At 35.7% G+C, this 26,388-nt stretch overlaps 1 protein-coding gene across 1 annotated transcript in view; it reads right to left on the bottom strand.

Annotated features, from left to right (window-relative positions):
- galnt9 (polypeptide N-acetylgalactosaminyltransferase 9) overlaps nucleotides 1-26,388 on the bottom strand; it is a 187,671-nt gene that overhangs the window by 74,939 nt on the left and 86,344 nt on the right. Inside the window, exons 4-5 of the mRNA XM_038273609.1 lie at nucleotides 19,500-19,674; nucleotides 1,175-1,372 (exon numbers count right to left, since the gene is read on the bottom strand). Coding sequence (XP_038129537.1) covers nucleotides 1,175-1,372; nucleotides 19,500-19,674 — 373 coding nt within the window. The remainder of the gene's footprint in view (nucleotides 1-1,174; nucleotides 1,373-19,499; nucleotides 19,675-26,388) is intronic.

The raw sequence follows: 26,388 nt of genomic DNA, 5'->3' as shown, positions 1-26,388 counted from the left end.
GAAAAGGCAAATCAAACAAATCTGACTATTTGCAAATATAAAAGTAAACAACATATTTTAAGAAGCTGTTGCCTTTTCCAATCTTATGGATGTTAGTGACCTGCTCCTCCTTTGTCTGTGACTTTCTTGCCACTTGAGGTAAGTCTGTTCATTTTTTCAGATCTATAGATCTACTTCATACTGCCAGAAAGCTCAGTTTATTTTTGCAAGATATTAAAAGTTGATGATCAATAAGTCTCTAAGGAGGATGGCACTTTTTCCAGTACATGTTTATGTTTTTTTTTACTAAATAAAATATGTTATTAATGTTGTATTATGTAAATGTCATATAACATATCTACATATGGGGACTGATTACCAGCGTTCTTCATATTGTATCACAGTTATGAAACAGTATCCATTTTCTCATTTATTTATAGCCTCATCTCATGTTAAATAATGCAACACAGCAGAAGGATGATTTTTTTTTTTTACTATGACAACCAGATGAGACTCGGCATGGGAATCCTGTCCTCATGTTCCCATAACATTAAGTGAAAATAACAGGTTCACAGTATTTCCCTAAAGGTTTTTAAATAAAAATGCATAACATTATCCAATTACTTGTATTCAAAGCATAGCAGCTAAATGCAACCCAAGCTTGATTAAACCGTTCTCGTTTCAAAGTCTGGTGTCTCTCGGTAATCTTTAGGGTGTCTCGGAAAATCATCATTACCCTTAAGAACTGTTTGATGTATAATTGGTGCAGTTTTAAAACCCTAACTTTTTGAAACTTTGATACCATGAACTAATGGGGGCTTGAAAAACATGAATCTTTTGATTTCTATTTTTTTATTTCTGTTTAACCAAATCCAGATAATTTAGAAATACCATATACTTTCACTGTCCTCCAGCTGGGGGTTGAAGGGTGTGTGTGTGTATGGTGGGTGGATCTCACAATTACACTAATGACACCTCATCAAAATGGCCTCCTGATCCTGCATCTAAATGAACCTGTTCATCATATTAATTAGACAGCTGGCTTAAGGAAGGCTTATTTGCGTGAGCCACACTAAGCTACATATCTCCATAGTTTGATGGCTTTAAACATGAATAAGTCATACCCCAAAGCTATCCATATTTCATCATACATCCTCATCTATAATGTAAGCTGTTCTCCAGCTCATGCCCTTACCTGATAGGGGCTGTCTCATCGCCCTTGTCCAGCCACTCTTGTGGGGGGATGATGTACATGCACCACAAACCCCAGTTGTAGCCGTGGGCGGCGTTGGCATACTGCTGCACCTCAAAGGTGTTGTACTTGATGTTGTCTATGGCAGGTAGAATAATGCGAGTATGATCCTGCTTCATCCGGGTCAGAATGGGTTCAGCCCTTTGGAAAGAAGAAGACGACACAATGTTAAAGCTGATCTATTAAAATAACTCATTCAAAAGTTTAGCAGCACAGTTCTATGCGGGAAATGATTTGAGACAGATTAGTAGCTTGAAGCTTGGTAAATTACATTTTGATGCTTCATTTATTTCTGTTCTATAGTTCTATATTGTTGGTACTGCTGCAGACAATGCACAAGGCCAAGACTGACGTGATGGGTAATGTCAAGGAAGACATTTGGTATTCCAGTTTTGATGACTGAATATCAATGTATTTAATCAAGAAGCAGCGACAGCTCTCACCACAATTATATGGAAGTCTGGTTAAGTTGTGTACAAACACTTAGAAAAATGCAATATGACAACCTGATGACCCCTAAATGCCACCCTTTGCTGCTACTTTTAAAAGTTAGCTTTTAGGCTTTCTGTCCTCCATTAGTATTCTCCTCAAAGTACTGAGTGGGAAGATAAACTTGGGTTATCAGCTGAGAAAAAAAAAATCAAATTTTTAACTCATACTGTATCGTTGCTTTAGGGAATAAAGCATTTAAAAATTACTAACTAAAAGATCCTTTTTTGTTAATTATGTTAAATAATTTGTAAGATGTCATTGTTTACTTTTTAGCAATTAAAGAGGTGTTAAAAACTGCAATGCAATTGATTTTGTTGAATGTTTTCCTCAATAAACAAATAAAAAAGATGAATTCTTCTAAGTTTTTAAAGTAAGATGCTAGTGTTAAAACATCATGTTTTTAAGACCTTTTTATTGCACACCTTTACAACAATGACAATATATTTCACCAAAAATTTTAAATGAAACCAATTCAGTTTTTATTCCTAATGGCCTTAATCAGTGCCAACTATCAATGAGACAATAGAGGTCAAAGTAAGAAAGCAAGAAACATAATTGAGTTTCCATCCATGATCTGGAGTTTAAAAAAAAAATAGTTTCCCTCAAAAAGTAGATATTGAGGAAAAAGCCTCATTTTTTGGTTTTTACTAGAAAGCATTATAGCAAAAATCTGTATGTATTGTTTTCCACTTAGTTTACTCTGTTATCATTAATGTACACTGAACTAAACTAATCAGTGTTTGTGCATCTTTAAGGTTTTCACTGTCTAAACACATGCAATGTATCTCATCCAAGTTCCATTTGTAAACTACATAAACAATACCAAATTGCAAAGACAGAGCTCTTGCTGTTTGGTGAAAACTTCCCCGCAGTGTTGCTTCACAGCTTCAAAGCAATACAAGCATTCAACTTCACTCTGCTGTTTTTCAGGTTTGAACCAGAATCATCCAGAGTCAATCAAATAAAATTTACAAAGAAGAATTTAAGCCTCAGCTGGAGGCGCTGCTGTAAGGCACTTAGCAACCTTGACAAAGGAATTATAATATTCAGGCACAAATTAGTTTTGATAACTTAGTTTATAGATGGAAACGAATACCTTATGAAGTGTGGCAATTTCTTAAATAATAATAATAAAAAAAGAAAAATCTGAACAAATATTAATTACATACGTAGGTCCAAGGAAAAAAAGTACTGAATGATTTAACTGTTTGGATCTTGAGTGTCTCATTTTGCACTATGATATTCTTCTGAGTTCAAAGACCAAAATATTTCCCTAAAACTGGTATTTAATTCACATGAGAAAATACTATTTAATAAAATATATTCTTATTAATGGAGAACAACTTTCAGGATGCTTTTCTTTGGAAAAAATAAGTTTAATCAGTGCAAATTACAATAACTGTTATAGATGCTCCAACATTCATTTTAAAAGTTAATATAATATTTGTAAGCAGAAAGAAATAAACAAAATTTTAAATAAATCCAATAAATCCAACTCCATTCAGGTGACTGAGGTCAGCCCTTAAAATATAGTAACATATGGATGGACCCTGCAACCATCTGCTAAGTTCCTTAATTTGATGCTTTTTCCAGATACATGCTCAGATGAACTGTTCTACAAGCAGTCAGCTAACCTTTAAGATTAAACAAACAATTTCTTTAAGTTGGGACACCAAAACTTGTACATCAAAGAGTATCAAAAGGTCCCCAGAAAACTTGATTTGCTTAAAAAGGTATGTTTTTTTCTAGCCTGCGTGCCATTCCTAACTTAGTCCCGCCCACAAGGTTTGAGGTCGGGAAGTTCCGTCTGGCATTGCTCAGTAGTAGCGGGAGTATGCTCGCACAATATCTGGCGGGCCAATCAAATTGGACAGATGATCAACAGTAATGTAATCAACCACATGACCAAAGCGCGCTTGGGTGACAACAACAATGGCTGCCGCTGGAAAGTTGAGGTGTGTAGATTCTGCTATTAGGTCTGTTCTAGAAGACATCGACAGCTAATTAATTTTAAAAGAGGAACAGAGAAACGCGATCAAGGCATTTGTTGAAAAGAAAGATGTTTTTGGCGTCCTTCCTACGGGATTCGGCAAAAGTTTAATTTATCAGCTGGCTCCCTTGGTCATACGTCACGCACTCCGTTGCTCTTATTGGTTGTAGGTCTATCCAATTGAGTGCAGAGGCATTTTTTTTCCTGGTTTCATTCGAAACACGCCCCATAATCACAGCTCTATGGAGCAGTATCAGACTCATATTCTGACTAGAATTGAGTCGGACTATGTCAGGCTAGTCCCCCCCCCCCTTTTTCCTCTTTCTGCCTAATATTTATACCTAAACATTTCTAATAAAGCTTCATAAATATTTATCAAGCCAAACCTTATGGCAAAAAAGCAGAATGGTCTACTTGTAAAAGCATATATGTTGGACTGGTATTTAGTTCTTGAACATCACTTCCCAGAGCTATATTTGCAAAACAGGACACATAAGAAAAGGAATGTTTTTTTTGCTATTATTGTTTTTTTTTTTTTTTTCTGTAAGCCCATCTTCTTTTTATTTTTTATTAATTCAGTACATTATCAGTAGCAGTCGCAGTAGATTTGTTAACTGACCCTTCAGATGCCTCGCTGCAGTGCTGTCAGAAATGAGGCTCTACTGAGAATTAATTATCTTCTTTGGATGTCTGTATCTCTTGGTTTATCATCAACACCACAAGCTGTGCAGTAGCCTCCTTTAGCTATTTGAAACTACTGCTTATCCAAAGAATTCATTAAAATACACAAATATATGTACATTCAGAGAAGAACAAGCTCTCTCCCTCCCAAGATGAGCCTTTTGGTTAAGGAATTCTAACTATAAACATTTTGTTAGGTAATTCTTGGCAAATATTTATGGTAGGGTCTCTTACTGTTGCATGAGGATTACTTTGGCTTTAAGTGCAACACTTTCACAAAGTTTAACACACCTCACAACCTTGGCACAACTTTTCCACCTCGTCTTCTGAAAAACAGGTTGTTTTTCTTCAAAATCGAAAAAGATGTTTGGTTTGAAAAATCGTTTTCAACTTTTTTCGTAAAGTGCTGTTGACCTAACAGCTAAAGAAGGTTAAATTTTATAAAACTGTCAGTTTGTTGCATTTTTGTGCTTTCTTCCTTTTACCTTTAGCTGATCAGTGTGTCAAGGATTACACTTGTACTCAATTCTTATATAAGTGACTATTGTGGTATACCATAATCTTGATCATGAATAAAAACTGTGCTCTAAAATAGTGAAAGCATATATCTTAAATTTTGTGTTTCCAAAAAATATATAATACATCATTGCTAAAATTCAATTAAGTATTTAGAAGAATTGGGGCAGATTTGTCTCCAGGCAATGCAAAGGGAAAGCAAAGCATAAAAGATTTGTAACCAAGAATCAGCTGCTTAAGACCACTCCTGTAACTCCAGCCTTTTGTTTCAGAGCCAGATAGTAGACATGTTAGGCTGCCACAAATTTTATCTAGAATTCTTCATAATATCAGCTGCATGGCACAACTAAAGCTTAAATAGAGTAGCATAAACCCAACATTAGTGTCTACTGCTTGAAATACTTTCTGATTAATATGAGCATATATGGGTAGGAAGGAACTAGATATATTTACTTAGTTACATTTTCTTGAGTAACTTTTTTAACAAAATTTGCTTTAGTATAGTTTCACTGCACTGATCTTTTCACCTATACTTCAGAAATATTATAAGGAAATATTACTCTTACTTGAGCAAAGTTTCCAACCACTATTTAGTAAAGAATGGACTTGTTTTAACCATAAATTTACCAGTGAGATGCACACCTACTGGAAAGTTTATATTGAAGTGAGACTTCTTGTTTGTACACGAGCATTGATGACTTAAAGGTATAGAAGATGATCTATTATTTTCATGTGGATGATCTAAATAACTGTCCCTCCTAATTGTCAATCATTTTAGTGATATTTTTATGTAAGGCTGTCCTATGTGCTCGTCCTGTTAGCTACCATTTTCTGTGCATCCGCACTTTCAGGCGTGTATGTGTGGTGAGCTACGGTTTCAGACAGACATTGAAGCTCAACTTTTTCACTGTAGCTCTTTAAAAATAGTTTACTGGAAAAATAGTTTACTGCTGTATAAGAGGGCCCTTTGTAAAGCAAGACCAGCATGTTTCTCCACCTTAATAGAGAATAAGTATAATCCTAGATATGTTTTTAATACAGTTGCCAAACTCACCCTTAGCCATAGCTCTGTTGAACCGTCCATCCCACCTGTTCTTAGCAGTAATGATTTTATGGGATCTTTATAAATAAGATTGATCTTTTTTTAATAAGATCATTAACACTCCTCTAATTGGTTTATCTCTGAATGGTTAGGCAACATCTGAGGTAGACATAGGACATAGGTTTAGTCTGCTTTGATCCAGTTGAACTTTCAGAGTTAGCAAAACTATTGTTTACATCTAAGCCTTAAACTTGTATGTTAGATCCAGTTCCAACCAGGTTATTTAAGGAAGTATTCCCTTTGATCTCATCCTCCATTTTAAATGTGATTATCTCCCTCTGTTACAGGGATGTGTACCAAAGGCTTTTAAGATTGCTGTAATTAAACCTTTACTTAAGAAACTGTCTCTTGACCCAGATGACTTGGTCAATTACAGACCTATAGCCAATCTTCTTTTCCTATTTAAAATTATTAAGGAAGCAGTTAAATCTGAAAAACTCACACGAAGAGAAAAGACAATTAGGAGAAATTTATTCATACAATTACTTTGTCTTTGGTGCTCAGACCTCAGCAGGAAACATAGTGCTTACCGGTAATTTTGATAGATATGCATGAACAGGAGCAAAGAATAGGGCTGTTTCCCCCAGGCCTGAAACTGGTGGTGGAGTGGAGAAAGATGAAGTTGGTCAGTCTGTAGACTGCTGGTTAGCAGAGCAGACAAATGCATATCGGAGGAATTTTAAGATGAGCTTTGGATGCCGATTGACTTTCATGAAGGTGTGGTTCAAAGCTGATTGGCTGTGTCGCAGGTGAATGTAGGAAAGGTTTCTTCCTTTGAACCTTCACCTAGGCTCCATTTGCCAAACAAGTGTCAATCACTTACACCATAATGAACTTCATCCATCCATCCATCCATCCATCCATTTTCTTTACACGCTTTTCCCAAGCCATAATGAACATTTTGAAGAGTTTTAGTCTGGCTTTAGAGCTCATCATAGCAATGAAACAGCTCTGGTGAAAGTCTGTAATGATATTCTCATGGCCTCAGATAATTGACTCGTATCTGTGCTCGTCCTGTTGGATCTCAGTGCTGAGTTTGATACAGTTGATCATAATATCCTTTTAGAATGACTTGGATATTTTGTTGGAATTAAAGGAACAGCACTAGACTGGTTTAAATCTTATCTATCTGATTGATTTCAGTTTGTTCATGTTAAAGACAAATCTTCCTCATGCTCCAGGGTTCAGGGATCCAGATGAAGCTAACCCATTCCATAGATTACAGGCATGTCATGAAGACATAAAAACCTGGATGACTCCTAACTTTCTGCTCCTGAATGCAGACAAAACACAAGTTGTCTTTGAAAAAGAAGCTGATTAGTCAGTCACTTCATGTGGATGGGATTCAACTGATCATAGATAATAAACAAAAAAACCTTGGTGTTATTTTGATCAGGACCTGTCATTTAAATCTAATATCAAAGAGGTTTCTAGAATTTCCTTCTTTCATCTGCAGAATATGGCAAAAATTAGAAATATCCTGTCCAGGGGTGATGCTGAGAAACTAGTCCATGCATTTGTTACTTCAAGGCTGGACTATTGTAATTCTTTGCTATCAGGAAGTTCACAAACTGTAGTTAAAAGCCTTCAGCTGATCCAAAATGCTGCAGCCAGAGTTCTGATAAAAAGGAAAAAGAGTGATCATATTTCTCCTATCCTAGATTATCTTTATTGGCTTCCTGTTGGATCAAGAATGGATTTTAAAATCCTCCTCCTCACATATAAAGCCTTAAAAGGCAAATTGTACCTTATGTCACTAACAGAGAACTTAACTCTCAATCTGCGGGTTTACTTGTGGTTTCTGGAATTTCTAAAAGCAGAATTGGAGGCAGATCTTTTAGTTATCAAGCTCCTCTCCTGTGGAACCAACTATCAGTTTTAGTCCGTGAGGCAGACACCCTGTCTACTTTTAAGGCTAGGCTTAAAACTTTTATTTTTGATAAAGCTTATAGTTAGAGTGGGTCAGGTTTTCCTGAGATATCTGCATAGTTATAGTGCTATAGGCTTAGACTTCTGGAGGACATAGGGACCCTTCTTCACTCTGCAGAATCTGTCGGTTCAATCTCTAATGTTATGCTCTCTCTGCTTTTTCTCATAGTAGCTTCACCTCGTCTGTTCCTGTTTGGCGATAACACCATCCTGGAGAGAAATATCAGCTATCCTGCTGCCATCAACACCTTTGTTTATAGGTGATCGAGATCGGCCTGTTTTCCAGTATAGTCCTGTTTCTCTTGCTGTGACTGGCTGAATGTGCTCTCTTCATCCTCTGACATGAGAGCTGGCTCAGAGCTCGTCTGCCTGGCTGTGTGTTACCTGGATGGGGCCGCTTTTTACAGTTGCTTTTTGTATCTCTGCTTCTGTCTCATTGAACCCCAGTCAGCCTCAGCAGATGGCAGCTCGCACTGAGCCTGGTTCTGCTGGAGGTTTCTTCCTGGCAAAATTTAGTTTTTCCTCTCTACTGAGAGGGATTGCATTCGAGTCAATGAGTCGATGCAATCAACAGATTTTCCTTAAATAGAAAATTTTGAATCAATTTGACTGTATGATCTGGTGAACCGTAAAGTGCCTTGAAATGACATGCTTTGTGAATTGGCACTATATTAGTAAACTGAATTGAATTGAAAATGGCCAAGGGTCATAAGAGAAAAAGTGTCTCTGAAGTTTATGAGAAGAAATGAAAGGCCTCAAATGAGGCAGATATATCCCGGAATGCTTTGTGCAGAGAGCTCTCTCTTCGCAAAACATTATGGAATTTGCTGTCACAGCGCCCCACTGTCGGGTAGCGACACAGCAAGAGACTATGATGACTAAGATGGCGCAGACACCACATAGTGGAGGAAGAATTACATGACCAACGGAGCAAAAAGCAGTGATCATTTGTCCAAACGGTCAGTTAACTGAGTTTGCTATAAAGTATACTATATAGTCCCCGCTATATATAGTGACTGAGGGATTTAGGGGTTAGAGCAGATGTTCGGGCACCGTAAGCTTGTATGTGCTATGAGGACAGCAACTTTTAAACAGAGCATGCATGAGGAGAGATGGGCTTGTGCATGCTCTCACATGCACATTTTTCTTTAATGTGGAGAGGGCTGGTCTTTTAAAAAATCTGCGAACTTCCTCCAAAATACCTTGAATGTTATTAAGTCTGTTGATAATTGAGTTTATGAACATCTCCCCCTGGTGGTCTTAACTTGCAGTTATTTTTGCTGCTCTGTTTTCAGAATGCTTCCACTTTCTGCTCTCTATTTTCTGTGACTGCAGCTTATCCTATTTTCAGCATTCTTCTTTTGGTTTTAGTAACATTTTTGTCTTGTCCGGCTTTTGTTTGCAGTATGTTTCTTTTTTGCTGCTCTCTATCTTCTGTCATTTGAGCTACTGTAATCTCATTTACAGTAGTTTGTGTTGAGTTTTGTTTTGATTGCATATTAGTCTCAATCTTGTATTTTCATTCTAATTTTTTTACTCTCTATCTCTGATTTCATTTTGTAACAGTCTTGTAATGCACGATGTCCAAGTATTTTATTTATTTTTTTATTTTTTTATTTTTTACAGTGTCCTTTCTGGCGATGTAGCAAATAGAATGACTGTCCTGATGCCAAAAGCACTTGTAAATATCAGTTATATTCATAAGAATTACTAATGTTGGTTAACAAGCTTAAAAAGGTAAAATGCTGATGAAAAACAGTTTTAAAAATAAACAAGGATAAAGTTAAGCTTTCAAATTCCATGTTTTAACAAGGGTGTGATAGTTAAGAGTTAAGAGTTGAGCTAGTCAATTGTGCAACTTTAGATGTTTTTTGGCTCAAATTATTCAAGTTTTGGAGTGCAAAGCCTTGACTTGCTCATGCCAAACTTTAAGGCCACTGTTAAAAGACAAGGCAAAGCAAGTTTACAGTATTTTACAAAATGCTTGTGCTTACTGCATTATTTTTTAATGAATTTTAATTATAAAATAGAAGAAAAATGAAACAGAATAAAAGCAATTAAAGGTAATTAACCAGGTAAAAGCAGGTGGTATAACAAATAAAACAGTTGGATCAAAAACTTAAACCAATAATACCCCATTTAACAATTTAACATCAACAGTCAAAGGCAGTTCTTAACGAACTGGATTTTAACTTTGACTTAAAAGAACGGCTTTCAGCACTTATACAGTCTTCTGGGAGTTTGATCCAGATCAGTGGAGCATAGGAACTAAATGCTGTTTCTCCATGTTTGGATCTACTTCTGGGTGTACAGAGTAGGCTGGAGCTAGAAGACCTGACTGGTCTGGGAGGTTGATACACCTAAAACAAATCTCTTATATATTTCAGTGCTGATCCATTTAATGATATATATATATATATATATATATATATATATATATATATATATATATATATATATATATATATATATATATATATATATATATATATATATATATATATATAGACTAACAGAAGGATTTTAAAGTCTATTCTCTGAGCTACAGGGAGCCAATGCAAGGACTTCAGAACCGGGACGGGCTTTACTTTCTTACTTCTAGTGAGAACATGAGCAACAGCGTTTTGAATCAGCTGCAGCTGTCTGATGGACTTTTTATTCAAACCTGGGGAGACACTGTTGCAGTCATCAAATCTACTTCAGATAAATGCACGAATGAGTTTTTCCTAGATCCTGCTTGGACATTAGTCCTTTAATTCTGGAGATGTTCTTCAGGTGATAAAAGGCTGACTTGGTAACTGCCTTTATGTGCCTCTGAAGGTTTAGGTCTGAGTCCATCATAAGAGCAAAATTTTGACCATAATAAGTGGTTTCTAGCTGTAGTAGCTGAAGCTGTGGGCTAACTTTGGATCTCTTCTACTTTGGTACAAAAATGATTACCTCATTTTTGTTTTGAGAAAGTTCGAGAAAATTATGGCATAGCCACATATTGATCTGTTGTAAGCATCTAGCCAAAGCTCTGATGGGTTCATAGTTACCTGGAGACAAAGTGATGTCGTTATTGTGATCTGGGTGTCATGAGCACAATTATGGTAACTAATGTTGCCGTTTGCCTTAATCTGAGCTAAGGGGAGCATGTAGATGTTGAATAGCAGGGGCACCAGAACGTAACTTTGAGGAACCCCAAGCAGGGTTTAAAGTAAAGGTTTTTCACAAAAACATTTTTCAACTGTTTTTTTTGTTTGTTTGTTTGCAGTTTGAGGTCATATATCAGCAAATATAAGGCAGTAAAACAATGCAGCTGTTTTCAAGCACACAAGTTTATTTTACTCAGTTATTTGAGAATTTAAGAAGAAAACATCAGCAGCAATTAAAAGCCAACTACCTCTAATGAGTTCAGCAGACTGAAATATATAAAACATTCATGAGAGTTTTGTTATAATTGAAAATGTATTTCAAAGAGACACATGCACAATTTGAGTGAAGTAATTACAAAGATAATAGGTATTTTTTCTTATTTTTTGGTCAAGGTAGAGTTTGCAAGGAAATCAAACATAAATGCATGGTAAAACATTTCAGATACCTTTTAAAATCTGCAACTAAATCATTTGGCAGAACTGCAGACCTTCACCAAGCAACCCATTTTCCTATCTAAAAATATTAAGGCATCCTTTCAATTTGAAAGGTTCAAAGTTAGGCTAAGACACACCTGTGGTTTAAATTTTAGAGCAATCAATCCATGAATTTTCCAAGCCAATAAACGAGTACTACCAAAAGCATTACCTTGAAACGTATCGTAAGAGCTGTATTATGTTGTTTTCATCTTAAAAAACCGGTCTTTCCACCTTTAGACAACTATGAAATATTAAGAATATGTCTGTCCTGCAAGATCTAATTTACAACCCCTGAATGTGTGTGGCAAATGAATTAATATAGGAACTGCTTTAAACCATTTGAAGTCTTTGACTGTGCAACCAACCACAGTCATTTTTGCTGCCAGTCTCACAGAGCAGCTTCGACACGCATATTCAGAGCACATAATAAAACTGGCCAGTCTTCTGCCTCCTATGAAAGAAGCTGAATTTCAAGAAGGTAAAGGGGTCCGCACAGAATATCAATTTATTATGGCGTTTGGCTTCACCTGGAGTACACAGCTGCTGGCAGAGACATAAAATTGGAAAAAGGGTCTTAGACTGCAATGGGAGACTCTGCGCTCATTCCAAATGTATTTGCTTAGAATGTGGTTAGATACTGAGCAATAGTGGAAGCAGGATAAATCTCTATGTTTTTTGTGGTTTTACAGGTCAGACTAGCCTGGGCTCTAAAGCTATCAGTATTGTAAGAGGCTCCCCATTCACTTTAATTCTGCTACTACCGCACAAAGTGTGATGGGAGCATAATTTACTTTTGCTAAGAAAAACAGCTGTGTGTCATGAATTTACAGTATCTCTGCATCAGTGACTGCTACCGACTGAGTACTGTTCCATTTTAACAAAAAAAAAAAAACACAACAATATACTGTATCAAACAACCCTATTTATAGACCACCTTATTCTAATTTAAAGAAAATAGAGTATTTTAAATGTATATCTGTCTTTAAAAATTCTAAAATGCAGCATAGTAGCTATGTGTAATGAGAGTCCATTGGTCCAATATGTTTAAATAAAATCAAAAGCATCTAAATGGCTTTAGAAGTCACCTAATCATTAAAAACACCTTGTGGGTAGAGTACAAGCTTTTCTGTGGAGGCCTTAGAGGTTTTCCTGGGAGTCTTATAGAGTAACCAGCATCATGAAGACCAAGGCCGTTTCTCAATTCACACGAATGCGAGTACGGACACCTGTCCTCGCCAATTATGTTCTTGAGAAGAACACAGGAGCATGGGGAGCACGCCACATAATGTGGCACTCAATTGGAACAGAATCATACTTATGATTACACCACACGCTCGCCTCCTATGGAACTGCATTTCATCGTCTGTTATTAATAGTCTCTAATAATAATAAATTCTTACTTTTATCATTTATTGGGGGAATTATAATGAACACAGTCAGATAAACAAAAATCAAATTACCATTTTGCCAAATAACACAAAAAAAATTGCTATCAGAGCCAGCTGTAGTTCACACACGGTTATGCCGAGAGAGGGCTGCTGCAGATGGGCCAAAATTCGCCCTGGCTGTGGATAGCCTCGGAGGTCCTCTCAGCATCTGAACATTTTTTAATTTACGCACTAAATCAGTAAACGGGCCATATAGTAGCCATTAAAAGTATAATATTCTGACCTCAAAAAAAAAAATTACTTTTATAGAACAACAACAACAGAAAAGAGATCTTTTAACTAAATACTCTGAGCTCTGCAAGCGCTCTACTGGAAACTGTTTGTGCATGCTTGGTTAGCTGTCAATCTCAAGGACGGACAGGTCTACTCTGATGCATGCTCGGTAAAGAGGGAGGGGCGAGAAAAACAGCCGGGGACTTTGTTCGTTCTCAGTCTTGTGAATTGGAACAGTGCTAGGGCTGCAGCTGATGACGATTCTTAAATAAAGTGTATTAAACCTTAATTTGAGTTGGCAAAAAAGATAATCTGAGTATCTTGACCATTTAAATAAGATAACTGGATATTATGCACTTGAAATAAGAAACTGCAATTGTTTTGTCTTTTTTAAATTGTCTTATTTCACTGGCAAGGTGTCTCACTTATCTGCTCAATTCAAGAAAAAAATGACTTATATTTCATTTTTTTTCAGTGCAGTATGAAGAATCTATCGAAAGGACAACTACTGGTGCATTTAGCAAATTAGGCCGTAATTGAAGCGTGAGAAGATGAAAACTATTAAACAAGGCCAGAAGAATTGCAGTTGGCTGCAATCCCTGTAGCGCACACAGTGAACATTTTGAAGAAGGTGCTCTGGATGTTTAGACCAAAATAGAACTTTTTGACCTGCATGCACACTACAGGAAATTTTAAAATGTGCACCACTCCCAACACAATATCCCCACTGGAATGCCTTTCCTCAGCAAGAAGAGGGAAGCTGGACAGAGCTGATAAAATAACAGACAGAGCTAAATACAGGGGGGAAAACCTCTTGAAGGCTGTAACACCATCCAGTCAGAGAAAAACATTCAGGATAAAGCATGTACAGTGCAATGCTTTAGATCAAAGCACGCCAACTTGTTAAACTAGCCCATCTACCAAATGTCGTTATTGTAGCTGCTAGGTTAAGGTATTTTACAAAGGAGAATTTTCAAACCTTTCAGTATTTAGATCTGCAAATAATATCGAGATTTACCAAAATAGACCTGTGTCCTCTCCTCAAAGAAATCCAAATAAATATTTATCTCTGTTATTCCAAATATTGTCAAAGTGGTGTTACAGTGATGTCACATCCCTCATCTATACAGGAGGTTAATGTGATCAGATTGTATTAATTCAATGTTTGGTATCTCTCAGATATTCCTACTGGGTCACGAAGGCAATGGCATAATCAAATATCCATCTAAGAGCTCCAAGTTGAAGCATGACATTTATGAGAACATCCCTATAATGACCATATTATAATCAGCAAACAGTCAGCATGGAGCAGATTTTACTCTCTGATTATGATTATGTATTACAACCAAAGATTTGACTGCAGACGGCAAATAAATATCAGTTTCCCTATCCTTTCATTCATCCACAGTGTTTGAAGCTATGGACACAGTTAGGCCTAATTGCAGCCACCCATACTTTCCCCTAATCTGCTTATTTACAGCATGCGCCTGTTTAGAGCACAACAAACAACTGCTGTCAAAATGATGACACATTATCAGGTGTGGGAAGGGATGGACTCATGGTTGATGCAACAGCTCAGTAACCATAAGCTACAGTTTTGTGTCCCCATATTAAAGCCAAGCTGAGGTGTGATATTCAGACTCTGCAGTTGCTGAGGTGAAAGCCACCGGCCTCTTAAATCCTCATAAAGCAGCACAGTGTGTGGGAACGGAAAACAGTTTTCAAATGCACCAAACAGCATGATGCAATTATGTTTGCCTTAATAATAATGTGAACCAGCAATACATTTCAGCTGCAAATGTTCAGCCTCCCTGGAGGGAAAGCCTTTGCCAATGAATCACAGAGCTGCTGCTCAGAGCTGACAGTGCTGTCTCTGGCTCAGTATGCACAAGCAGCGAGAGCAAGGTCATTGAAGGAGATTCACCACAACATATCAGCAACCATCCGTCTCACTTATCAATGCATGTGCCATGGCGAATAATCATATTATGATAAATAGGGATTCTTTCCGTTCTAACAAAAAGAAACTGTAGATAACACGAGTAAATCTATCTGCATAAAGCAGTGAAGAATGTTTCTAAGTACACAGCAGAAGATAAATCCACACACAGGTAACATACACACATGCCCTGATATAAAGAACCACAAATATGCTTTTTGAACGGGCCTGTCATCTTCTCCATAGCTATATCCTTTCATCCAGGAACTGCTATTGTACCAAAATCAAAGCGACTCTGCTGTAGTTTCCTTTGACTTCTGTAAATAAAACGTCAGACAAAAGCAGATCTAAAGGCTGTCATATCCACTGAGGTCTCTGCAGCATATTTTGATTTTTTTTTTCCTCCACCTTCCTTACCAGGGTGTGACTGGCAGGTGCAGGCTCTGCAGCTAGAGCTCATTAAGGCTCATCAGGTGGAGCCTAGAAATGTTCTTGTTTCCTGAGACAGGCGCCAGATTGTTTTGCTCACATCAGTGGTAATCAGGATCTCATCTTATAAGTTCTTTGCTCAACTGCAACAATTCCCCGCCTGACCAAGTCTTACAATCTAATCTAGTCAGTCTTTTTGATTGTGTCTAGAGATTGAAGTAAAAGGAAGATTCTATTAGATCATTAATCTACTTTTCAGAAGATGCTACGCACAACTGTGCAATAATCTGCTATATTATATGTTGTCAAAGCAAAAAGTCTTACTGCACTGGCAGATTATCACACCTATTTTTGAGTAGGATCTTCTCAAAAGAAGATAAAAAAATCTCTTGCTTAGTATTAGTATCTCAAAACAAGATCAAAACCTTGTCCAAGTTTGTGAGGGTGGCAGGTAGAGGAAGAAGAATACCCATGTTGGTAGCAGGTGAGCTGAAGCCGCAGCTTGTTTGGTAGAAGAAGGAAGTTTGGTGGAATGCCAACAAGAAAACAGAGACAGCTGAAGGCCGAAAAAGCTGTGTGGAGGTGAGAGCAGCTATGTGGAGGTATGAAATGCAAGTCTATTTCTGGAAAGAACAGATGGGAAACTGTTGTGGGAACCACACAGGTATTACTTATCATCTGTATCATTAGGCAATAAAGCAGATTCTCATGAGTGCTCCTTCCTGGTTGGTTGCTTGCCATGGGTGACCCTGAGCTTGCCTTTCTCTTTCAAACCATGAACAGTGCTCTTAAGGCTCATTAAAACAGCCCTCGGTGAGCCTCTGTTAGCAGAATGATCTGTGATTGCACATTTGTTTTTGATTCTTATGGCTGGGTTTAGCTTACTGTTGCCTCTGAGTGCTTTTACCAAACCAAATAAATCTAAGATTTGTAGCCGTCCAGGGCTACAAATCTTAGAGCCCTGGACGGCTTGAGGTACCCCTCACAATTATGGAATTCAAGTGTTGAATTACTTTTTAAGCCGTAGGTCAAAATTAAGAACCTACCACTACAAAAGTTTGAGAAAGAACAAGATCTTCTCGGAAGCTAAGGGACTTTAACTTCTTTATCATGGCAGACACCTGGACAGAAGGCAGAAGTGTCTGTAGGTAAGCATTTCCAGGGTTCCATCATAAGCTTTTGTTGTGGTTGCCATTTCTTACTTCAGATGCAACATAATAGTACACAAATAAATGTATTTTTCTAAGACCGTACCTAAATTCTTATACTGTATACTTACCCCTGTTTGTTTCATAACAGGGCTTTGAAACCGTTTAAAAATGGAAAATGCTACTAACATTGAAATGTTACTTGGATAATCCATTTCATTCATTTCATCATCATTAATTTGGAATGATAGAAGCTTATAGTTAGAGTGGCTCAGGTTATCCTGCGCTATCTCTATAGTTATACTGCTATAGGTTTAGACTTCTGGAGGACATAGGGACCCCCATTTCATCATTCTGCTTCATTCTGTCTCTATTCTCCCAATCTGCAGAATCTGTTAGTTTAATTTCTAACTCACTGTCGCTACAAGCATGCTTAGTGTGAGGGATTGCATTTGAGTCGATGCAATCAACTGGTTTTCCCTAGATAGAAAACTTTGAATCAATTTGACGGTATGTTCTTGATTAATTGTAAAGTGCCTTGACTCAAGGCATCTCAAGTTGAGATGACTTGTGTTGTGAATTGGCGCTATATAAATAAACTGAATTGAATCATTTTTGAGTTTTTGTACAGATAAAATGAATATAGTTATAAATTGCACACCAGTCACTGTATTTAACCAATACGACTTACCGGTAGTTTGAGTTTCCTTGGGAATATGAATTGATTTACATGATTAGGAGAATTATGGTAAAACTGTCTACCACTTTTGAAATGTACTGAAACTGTCCTGTCTCAAATCAAGTGTCACCTTTTGGTCCCACCCAAAAGGCCAAGTGGACCAGTAACATTGTGGAAATATATAATGAAGGTATTGTAACAATTTATTAGAAAAAAAGAATTGTTAGCAGTTTATAAGAAATTGTCAGGACAACATTTAGGGATGTAAGACAAGGTGTGATTGGATTATATTAGTAAAACAGTGAGCACACAATAAGGAAAGGAATGAGAACAAGTGATCCATGTATCATTAACCGATAGCTTACATAAAATCTAAACAGAAGATAGAAGCATCTAAAACGCTTTTTTCAGCGTTTTAGATGCAAGCTGATCTATATATATATACATACATATATATATATACATACATATATATATATATATATATATATATATATATATATATATATATATATATATATATATATATATATATATATATATATATATATATATATATATATATATATATATATATATATAGGCTCATCCCTATTAAACATAAGAATTTGTGGAGGTGAAGAATTTGTACAAATGTTCCTAAACATTTATTTACCTTAATAAATCTCTCCATCACAATAAACATGGAGTGGTAAAGCTCTAAGAGGAATTCATGCAGTATCATTTTACAGATTTCTGTTAAACAGTGAGCAAGTATTTGATGTTTAAAGCAAATCTGGGTAATTAAGAAAGGACTAAAGCATTTCTGCTGTTTAAAATTATACCTATATATATGCTACCAGAGGCACTGGACTGCATCCAGACTCTGTTACTAATTTGAAACCCAACTGTCACATGCTGCTGTCCTCCTCTCCTCCTCTACCTCTCCCTCATCCATCCCATCCCCCCGTGTCGAACACATGCCTTCCAGGCAGCTTCCAAGGAAACTAAAGCTGCACTTCATCTTCAAATACCGACAGCATGACAGGCTCAAATTAGGTGCCAATTGCATCGATTTCAGCAACGTGTTTGCTGGTAAACCTTTGAACCAGGCAGACAGAGTGAGATCCCCAGGAATAATTTAATTCCACAAAATCACTGCAGCACCTACAAATAAAATTACTTTGCAGTGCTGACTATTTTGCTCATACTAAATGTATGTGTTTTACTTTCATATGGTTCTCAAGCTACAAGTGCCACTTGTGGTACTTGGCCTGCTTCTGTGAATCTCCAAGAATCTTGACTGTAATTTTCAAGGTGAATACAAAGATATGGATTACCATGCAGTGCATTGGTGGGAGTCAGGAATAAAGTGATTCGTTGTTCTGTGTTCTGCTTATCTAAAAAGTTAGGCCTAAACTGTATTCCAGTTTAAACATTAAACATTCACTTATGTTTCCTTACTGATAGTAGAAATGTGGGGTGTTAATATTTCTATATGAATAAAACTGAATAAAAGTTTTTAAATATATTTAGTTGAAAAATCATTATGCAATTACCTTCCACTGCGCTTTAATTAAAATAGCTTCTGTCCAAACTTTATTTATTCATTTTATAGTAAAAGCCATCTGTATATTATGCTATTGTACATAACTGTGAAAACCCTTTTTATAGTAATATCTACCTTTATATTATATTCGGTACATATCCAGCTAATTTAGTTCATAACACTAGTTGTCTATATATTATATTCATAGGATAAATCTATTACTAAAATTCTGTTTATAATGGTATTCACCTCTATATTTATTCAGTAGAAACCCATGTCCTGTATTTATGGAAGCATTATTTGTCCTGCACTTGCTGCTATTGCTCTTCTGGTTAGACCTACACTGCATTTCGTTGCTTTGTACCTGTACCTGTGTAATGACAATAAAGTTGAATCTAATCTAATCTAATCAAAAGTCCTTCTTATCTTCCCAACTTACTGTGGAAAAGATATAGAACTGCTGACATACCTCTGTTGTAAAAAGCCAAACACAAAGGCAAGGTGAGCGAGAAAAAGGAAACGGCTTGGACTTTCACCTGCTAAATGTGACCTTTTCTTACCATCCAGTGTTGAACTCGACATGAGCATCGAAGAAACCGACAACAGGTGATGTGGCAGCATTCCAGCCATGGATTCTGGCTCGGATCAAACCCTCCCGCTTGTTATTCCTCACAATCTTCACCAGGCCTGGGTAGCGTTTGTTCACGTACTGGTCCAGGTTAAATTTCAGCTCCACTAAAAGACAACAGAAAAAGGAGAATGTTTTTAAATATAATAATTGAAGAATGTAGTTTAGGGGAAAACATTGTTTTAAAGATTTCCAAAAAGGATAGCTTCTTATATTCCACATCAATAATATGTTTAACAAGGTCATTTTGACATTCTTGATATTTAAAAGGTTGAGCTAAAACATTTACAGGTAGTGATGCACTTACAGGATCTATTTAATACAAATACTTAGTGTGATTAATATTAATCTCTTTCTGAATTTTATTGATAATATACACCTAGAAGTATATAAGTCTTAACAAGATCACATGAACAGTTACAGTACCATGCACACTATTTGTATTCCCTGACATTTTAACATCACAAACACAAACTCCAAACTACTACTGTGTAATGTATAAAAATAAGGGATATATTAAAAAGGCAGCACAGTTTTAACCCTAAAGCTGAAAAGTGTCACTAGTATTCATATTCATTCCTCACTGAGTCGGCATCTCTTTGGATTTGACTTTACCTGCTTTGCATATCTAGACACTGCATTTCTTGGCTGCTCATCTTTGCAAAACTGCCCTAAGCTTTGTCACACTAAATGAAGGACATCTGTAAGCATCAATTTTCCTGCGACAGATTATAATCTTGAATCGTGTCTGGACTTAAACTGGATCATTTTGCACATAAATATCCTTTGTAAATAGTATTTCCCACATCTCTGTAGCTCTGGCTGTACAATTGGGATGGGTTTATCCAGCCTGGTACGTGAACCTCCATTGTAATCTCAAATCTTTACAGGTTTGCTTCTAATAGTTCCAGCTATATTGTATTAAGCTATCCCTAATCAAGATAAGCAATATCACCGTACCTGCTGCCACCATCAGGTTTTACTTCAGGGAGTTCATGTTGATATGCCATGTTAGTTTTTCTCCCAAACCTTATATTATACATGTAGGCCAATATGTAAAAATGGCCGACTGCACCAAAGAAAATTGGAGGACTTTCCGTTTCTCACTTTGAGTGGATCTTCTGTCGGTGTCCTATTTGCATCTCCTCCAGAAAAAACATTAGTTTCTTGCCTGGCTCTCTGAGTAAATCAGAGGTTAGTAATTTTAGTCCATGTTAGTAATTTTTGTTTGTAGGGTTAAAGTCATACCATTTTATTTAGATTTTTCATATAATGCATTACTGCCTCTCACTGATTTAAAATAGGTAAACATTTCTTGAAATAAGTGTATCTTCCCTTACTTTGAGCAGATATCTGCCAATGAAATTAATATTTTTGACCTTAAAATAAGATTATTATACATTTACTTACTAAAAACAATGATAAATATCTTTATTCTAATTAAATTTCAATAGTGTTATTCTTTTCGTAAATTGTCTTTAATCACTTTAATCAAGGGAAATACACTTATTTCGAGAAAAAAATAAATTACTCTGCAAACAAGCTATGCAAAAAGACTTCAAAATTTCTTAAAATAAGTGTATTTATCCTTAATTTGAGCTGATTGATGTTTAAAAAAGGAATTATAGGGGACCAGCAAAGGGCCCATCAAAGAAAGTGGGGAAATTTTAAATGACTACTACTTTATCTGTTAAATTCAACTAAAGGTGCATTTATTTTAAGACAAAAATGACTTAATTGGATTTTCTTTTCAATGTAACTACATTTCTTTTCTGCTGTGATTAAACAGTAAGATCTTAATAAAATTCTTATTTTCTTTTATAACTTCAACCTTCTTTAAACTTTACACTGTCTGTGGTTTTCCTTGGTTTTTCATGTTGTTTTTAAAATGTTGTTTCTTCTTAATATAACATGTAGTCTCTTTACAACCCTGGTTGTATTACATTCTACTTAGGGGTACGAAATAAAAAGGGGCATTATCAACATTTTTTATATTTCCTCAACAATATGAAGCTCCTGTTTATCAGTCACATAAAGTCTTAATAAATTATGTTGAGCTTTATGGTAGAAATGTTGTCGTACGGATTTTTCAAAAACAATTAATATTTCTTTTTCTTTCCCTGAATGCTCACTTTCATCCTTTACAAACTCAAGACCTTTTGAAAATAACTTAGTTAAAACATTGTTAGTCAGGTGGAACAAAAAAGCATCAAGGTCAATGCAACCGTGGAGTTAAAAGTACAGCATCTCAGCTCCTTTCCATGCTAAATGAAGTCTAATAAAAGTATGCAGCAGCAAATTGGTTTGAAAAATGTCACATTCTGTTGTATAAAAAAATCAGATTTCTATGATTTTCATCAATTAGATAGACTAATAGTTCAACTTAATTGTCAAGTCTTTATACTCTTTTCACTATAGAATCATTGATGTAAATAAATATTGCCACTTAACAGTTGCAATATTACAAATAAGACATTTCTAACAGAAGAGCCTTTTGATTTTGGGAAACATGTTATATATACTGCATTATGTGATGTGACAGCAAAATAATTCCTGTAAAGCAAAAAATGAGTTGCTCTTTCTATAAAACTTCTTAGTTCTTGTTTTTTTTTTTTTCTAGCTCAAAAAAAACATTAGGTAATCAAAAAAGTGTTTTTTCAAACAAATCTGAATCTGTCTTTATGATGTAAATGAATGCTGGCTATGGTTAATCTTAATAATAGTAAATTAAGTGTCCATATAAACTGTAAAACTCTGTGCATAATTATAATAAAGCAATTTATATGCATGAAACAAGTGGAGCAATATGGCAATTGCCATACTGCTACACTTGTGAAAGTAAAATCTGTTGGCTCTTTTTGGCATCAAGACAATTATTCTTATTGCCACATTGGCAGACAGGACAAAAAAAAAAAAAAAAAAAAAAAAAAAGATAAAAGTAAATTAAATATATATTAAATATGAATGATAATGAAATTGACAACCTATAAAATATATTATGATAATATAATGTAAATGACTACAATATTGAGGTCCATTGTATATTAAAAGTGTATGGGGATGTGTATTATAGCACAACTTTTTGCATCAATGTCTGTGCATTTCGCTTTTTCTGTTTGGGTCAAAGTTATTGTTCAAAATCAACTTTCATGCTCTGAATACTGCTCTTTGCTCTTATTCTCTCTTATAAAACAATAACATCTTATTACTTTACTTTGTACTGTACTTTACTATACTAATATTTACTCGATAATCAGGAAAAGGAACGCTGTGTCAGATAAAGCAGGCTAAACATGGGGCAGAACCAGGTGACGGGGTCTGTCTGTCTGGAGAACTTCACATAGATAATGATGACAATGCAAACACGGTGGGCAACGCTGGACGTAATGAAAAACAACAATTGATGCTACTATTCTTCTCAACGATAAACAGGATGATAAGCCGCCGCTAGAGCTACAGTTCACCACTCCACCAGTGAAATAATCAACTTGACTGCACTGCTCAATAACTATGATGGAATCATAATGCATGTTTGCATTTGGATGCATTTGGATGTGTGTACAGTACACATAAATTGACTATATATCACTGTATATATATAACATTTTTCTGTAATGTAACTTAATATCACATGTATTGTAAATAGTTGCCATATAATTAAACTGAACAGAATTTAAACTGTACTTAAGATAAGCCTAAAAACTGAGGATAGATTCCAATTTGAAAGGATTAAAAGACTGGAGAAAGGTTCCTCTATTGATCACTTTTTATCTAAGGAAGAATTAAATAGATTATCAGTTGTCTTGCATTAGTTATCTTCATCATGATTGTGCAAAAAATTTGAAATCTAATTTTTTTTTTCTGAAATTAAGTGAATTTTTTCTTGAAATGAGCTTGTAAGTAAGACACTTTCCAAATGGAACAAAATAATTTTACATTTAAAATAGGAGAAACAACTGCAGTCTCTAATTTCAAGTGTATAATAACTTATGATCTTATATTAAGGTAAAACCTACTCATTCCAATGGCAGATAATCTTATTTACCTACTCAAATTAAGGGTAAATACATGTATTTAAAGATTTTTTTTTTACTCATTTAAGGTTCTTTTTGCTGTGTATGTGTAAAGTAAAAATGACCTAACCTTGAAATAAGCCTTGTGGAAACCTGTATTTGAAATGTAGCTAGTTTTTCGAGGCACACTGTCTGCCTCTGAGATAGGATTTGAAACCATCAACTAATAGTTTAGAAGTTAAGCATTATACATCTTAGTAAAACGTTGTGTGCTCAAGGATGCCTCAGGTCAAGAGATACGAATATTGATGGTTTATTTAGTTCAAGGTTACAATTGGGGTTCTTAAAAATCTTAATTCTAATTTTTGTTATTGGATCTAAACCCAAACAGAAGTGTGTAGTTGACCAATACTCTATTCACATGATGCTGTATTTTTCTTTGGTTTTACTAAATTTAGTTTCAACAAGATATTGAACAGACTTCTTATGAAAGCACTACAGTGGGCGCTGGTTGGAAATGGACGGTTTCCTGCATGATTCCTGTGTGATTCCCACGTGAATCATGATGAATTTCCTGAGGCCAGTTTTTTTATTTCAAAAAGAACTGCAATGTACCCGGATAACCACCAGGTGGCGCTTGGGACCTCTGCCGTCCTAAAAGTGACGTTTGTGGGCCTGCAGTCAACTGAAAAGCAGGTTTATTGGGGATCTTGGTGTGATATTGTGCTATTTTATTTTGTTTTTGATTAAAATAAAGTTAATGAATTAATTTAACATAGACAGCATAATCTTATTTTATGAAATTGGTTGCGTAGTTATAGATACACCTCCGATCTTATCTGAGAACTTTTTATTTCTATTTATTTGCATCTCTATTATTTAATGAAAAAGAAAATTAATTAAGTTGGAGCCGGGGATACGGACTGAGGCGCAACCAGAGAAAGTCAACAGAGACAGTGCTGCGGCTGGTGATGTTGAAATTAAAATCATATCCAAAGTTGATTCCTCATTAAGATAAGCCAAAGTTATTCAAAAGGGTATGTAAGGAAATATATTTTCTTTAGTTTTGTAAAATATAAGTGCCGTTGACAGCTTTGAGGATCAAAAGTCAAGCTAATCTTTAACTTCATTAAAATCCATCGAGAGTTTCTGTGCTTGGTCTGTAATAAAAAAAAGCACCCACCTGTCGCTACCACACCGTTTTTTTATCACTTTAGATCATAGGGATTATCATTCTACTGCCTCAAAATCTTACTCTGATAATAACAGGCGTATTGTTATACTGTGTTTGTGTGTTACTTTCTTGCCGTAAAATATGTGACACCCCTCCCAGTCTGGTCAAAAAGCAGACTGCGAGGAGTGTCATGCGTTGCGAGCTGATAGCGTAGAGGGTAAGCTGAGTAGCTACGAGTCAAAGGGTTGTGGGTTCGGTCCCAGTTGTGGCCGGGTTTATTATTGTTGCCTTAAATGTTTTTTTTTATTTTTTATCACTTTTTTATTAATTAGACCATAGGGATTATCATTCTACAGCCTCAACATCTTAATATGATAATAACAGGCGTATTGTTATACTGTTTTTGTGTGTTGTTATTATTTATTATTACCATTATCATTAAATAGTTTCCAATGATGGGCAGTAGCGCTGCTACATGTAGCGAAGCTATTAGTTTAACTACATTTTCCAGTAGCTTGACCGTAGCGTCGCTGCTTTATTTATCAAGTAACTTTCCAGTAGTGACGTTATTGTTTTTATCAAATCCTTTCTCCTCCGCCACACACGGGCGGACACAGAGGCGAGGCGGCGACAGGTTAAAAGTGAAACATGCTTCGGGAGAAAGAGGAGACGTGATCTATGGATATATTTTCACTTCATCGAAGTGGAGAACAAAACCAAATGCTTGATTTTAGTGGAAGGGAAGGAATATGGCCACATGATAGCTGGAAAAAACACAACCTGAAGAGACACGTCGCAGTTCACCAGAAAGACATTTTGGTAAGTTAACAGAAAAATTGGTGGTGGTTGTTTATAATGTAACATTAAATCAACGGCTATAATGTCCCAATGATAAACTAACTAATGTTGGCTAACTTTCATAGTATTTAGTATCCAGGCTGGCTACGTTACGTTAGCTTGTTAGCACGTAGCGACCGTAGCCAATTGTTGATAGAACTGAATGTGAAGTTAAATTTATGCTAACTTAGATATGTTATACTGGCCGGGCAACTATAGTTTCAGTTAAATTGCAAGTTTGATTAAAGCAGACAGACATTTTAGGGAATCTAGAAGCTGCAAGTGAACTACAGCTAACACAAAACACCTCGGCAGCTACACATGTATGCTAAATGCTAAAACCAACTGAAAGTATTTATCAGGATAAGACAAAATAAAAAATAATATGCCACACATAATTCAGAACAACTTTAACCTAGATTTTCATACACAACATTGCTAGGGGAACCACTGCAGGGATGCAAACTCCCAATGTCTTTATTTGGTGACATAAAATGCTGCTCTGTTTATCTGCACATTAATATTACAAGGACATTTGATTTGAATTTGCATCAATATTAATGCAACCAAAATGCATGCAGACATAAAAATGTCTGCAATTTATTCCTGCATTAAATGATAGTTAAATGAAAAACGCTTGTCAGCAGATTGATGAATATGTTTAAATATCAAATTTTATATTTATTTGTAGGTTTGTAACTTATTTGTTTGTAACTTTAGTCATTTGAATTGAATAGTTAAATATGTACAAACCCTGTAAATAACTGACTTAAATCACTACTTTCACTATCACTAAT

Source organism: Cyprinodon tularosa, unplaced genomic scaffold (assembly GCF_016077235.1).
Source record: "Cyprinodon tularosa strain WSP-4 unplaced genomic scaffold, ASM1607723v1 ctg88, whole genome shotgun sequence".
NCBI lineage: Eukaryota > Metazoa > Chordata > Actinopteri > Cyprinodontiformes > Cyprinodontidae > Cyprinodon > Cyprinodon tularosa.
This window is presented reverse-complemented; position numbering and strand designations above follow the sequence as displayed.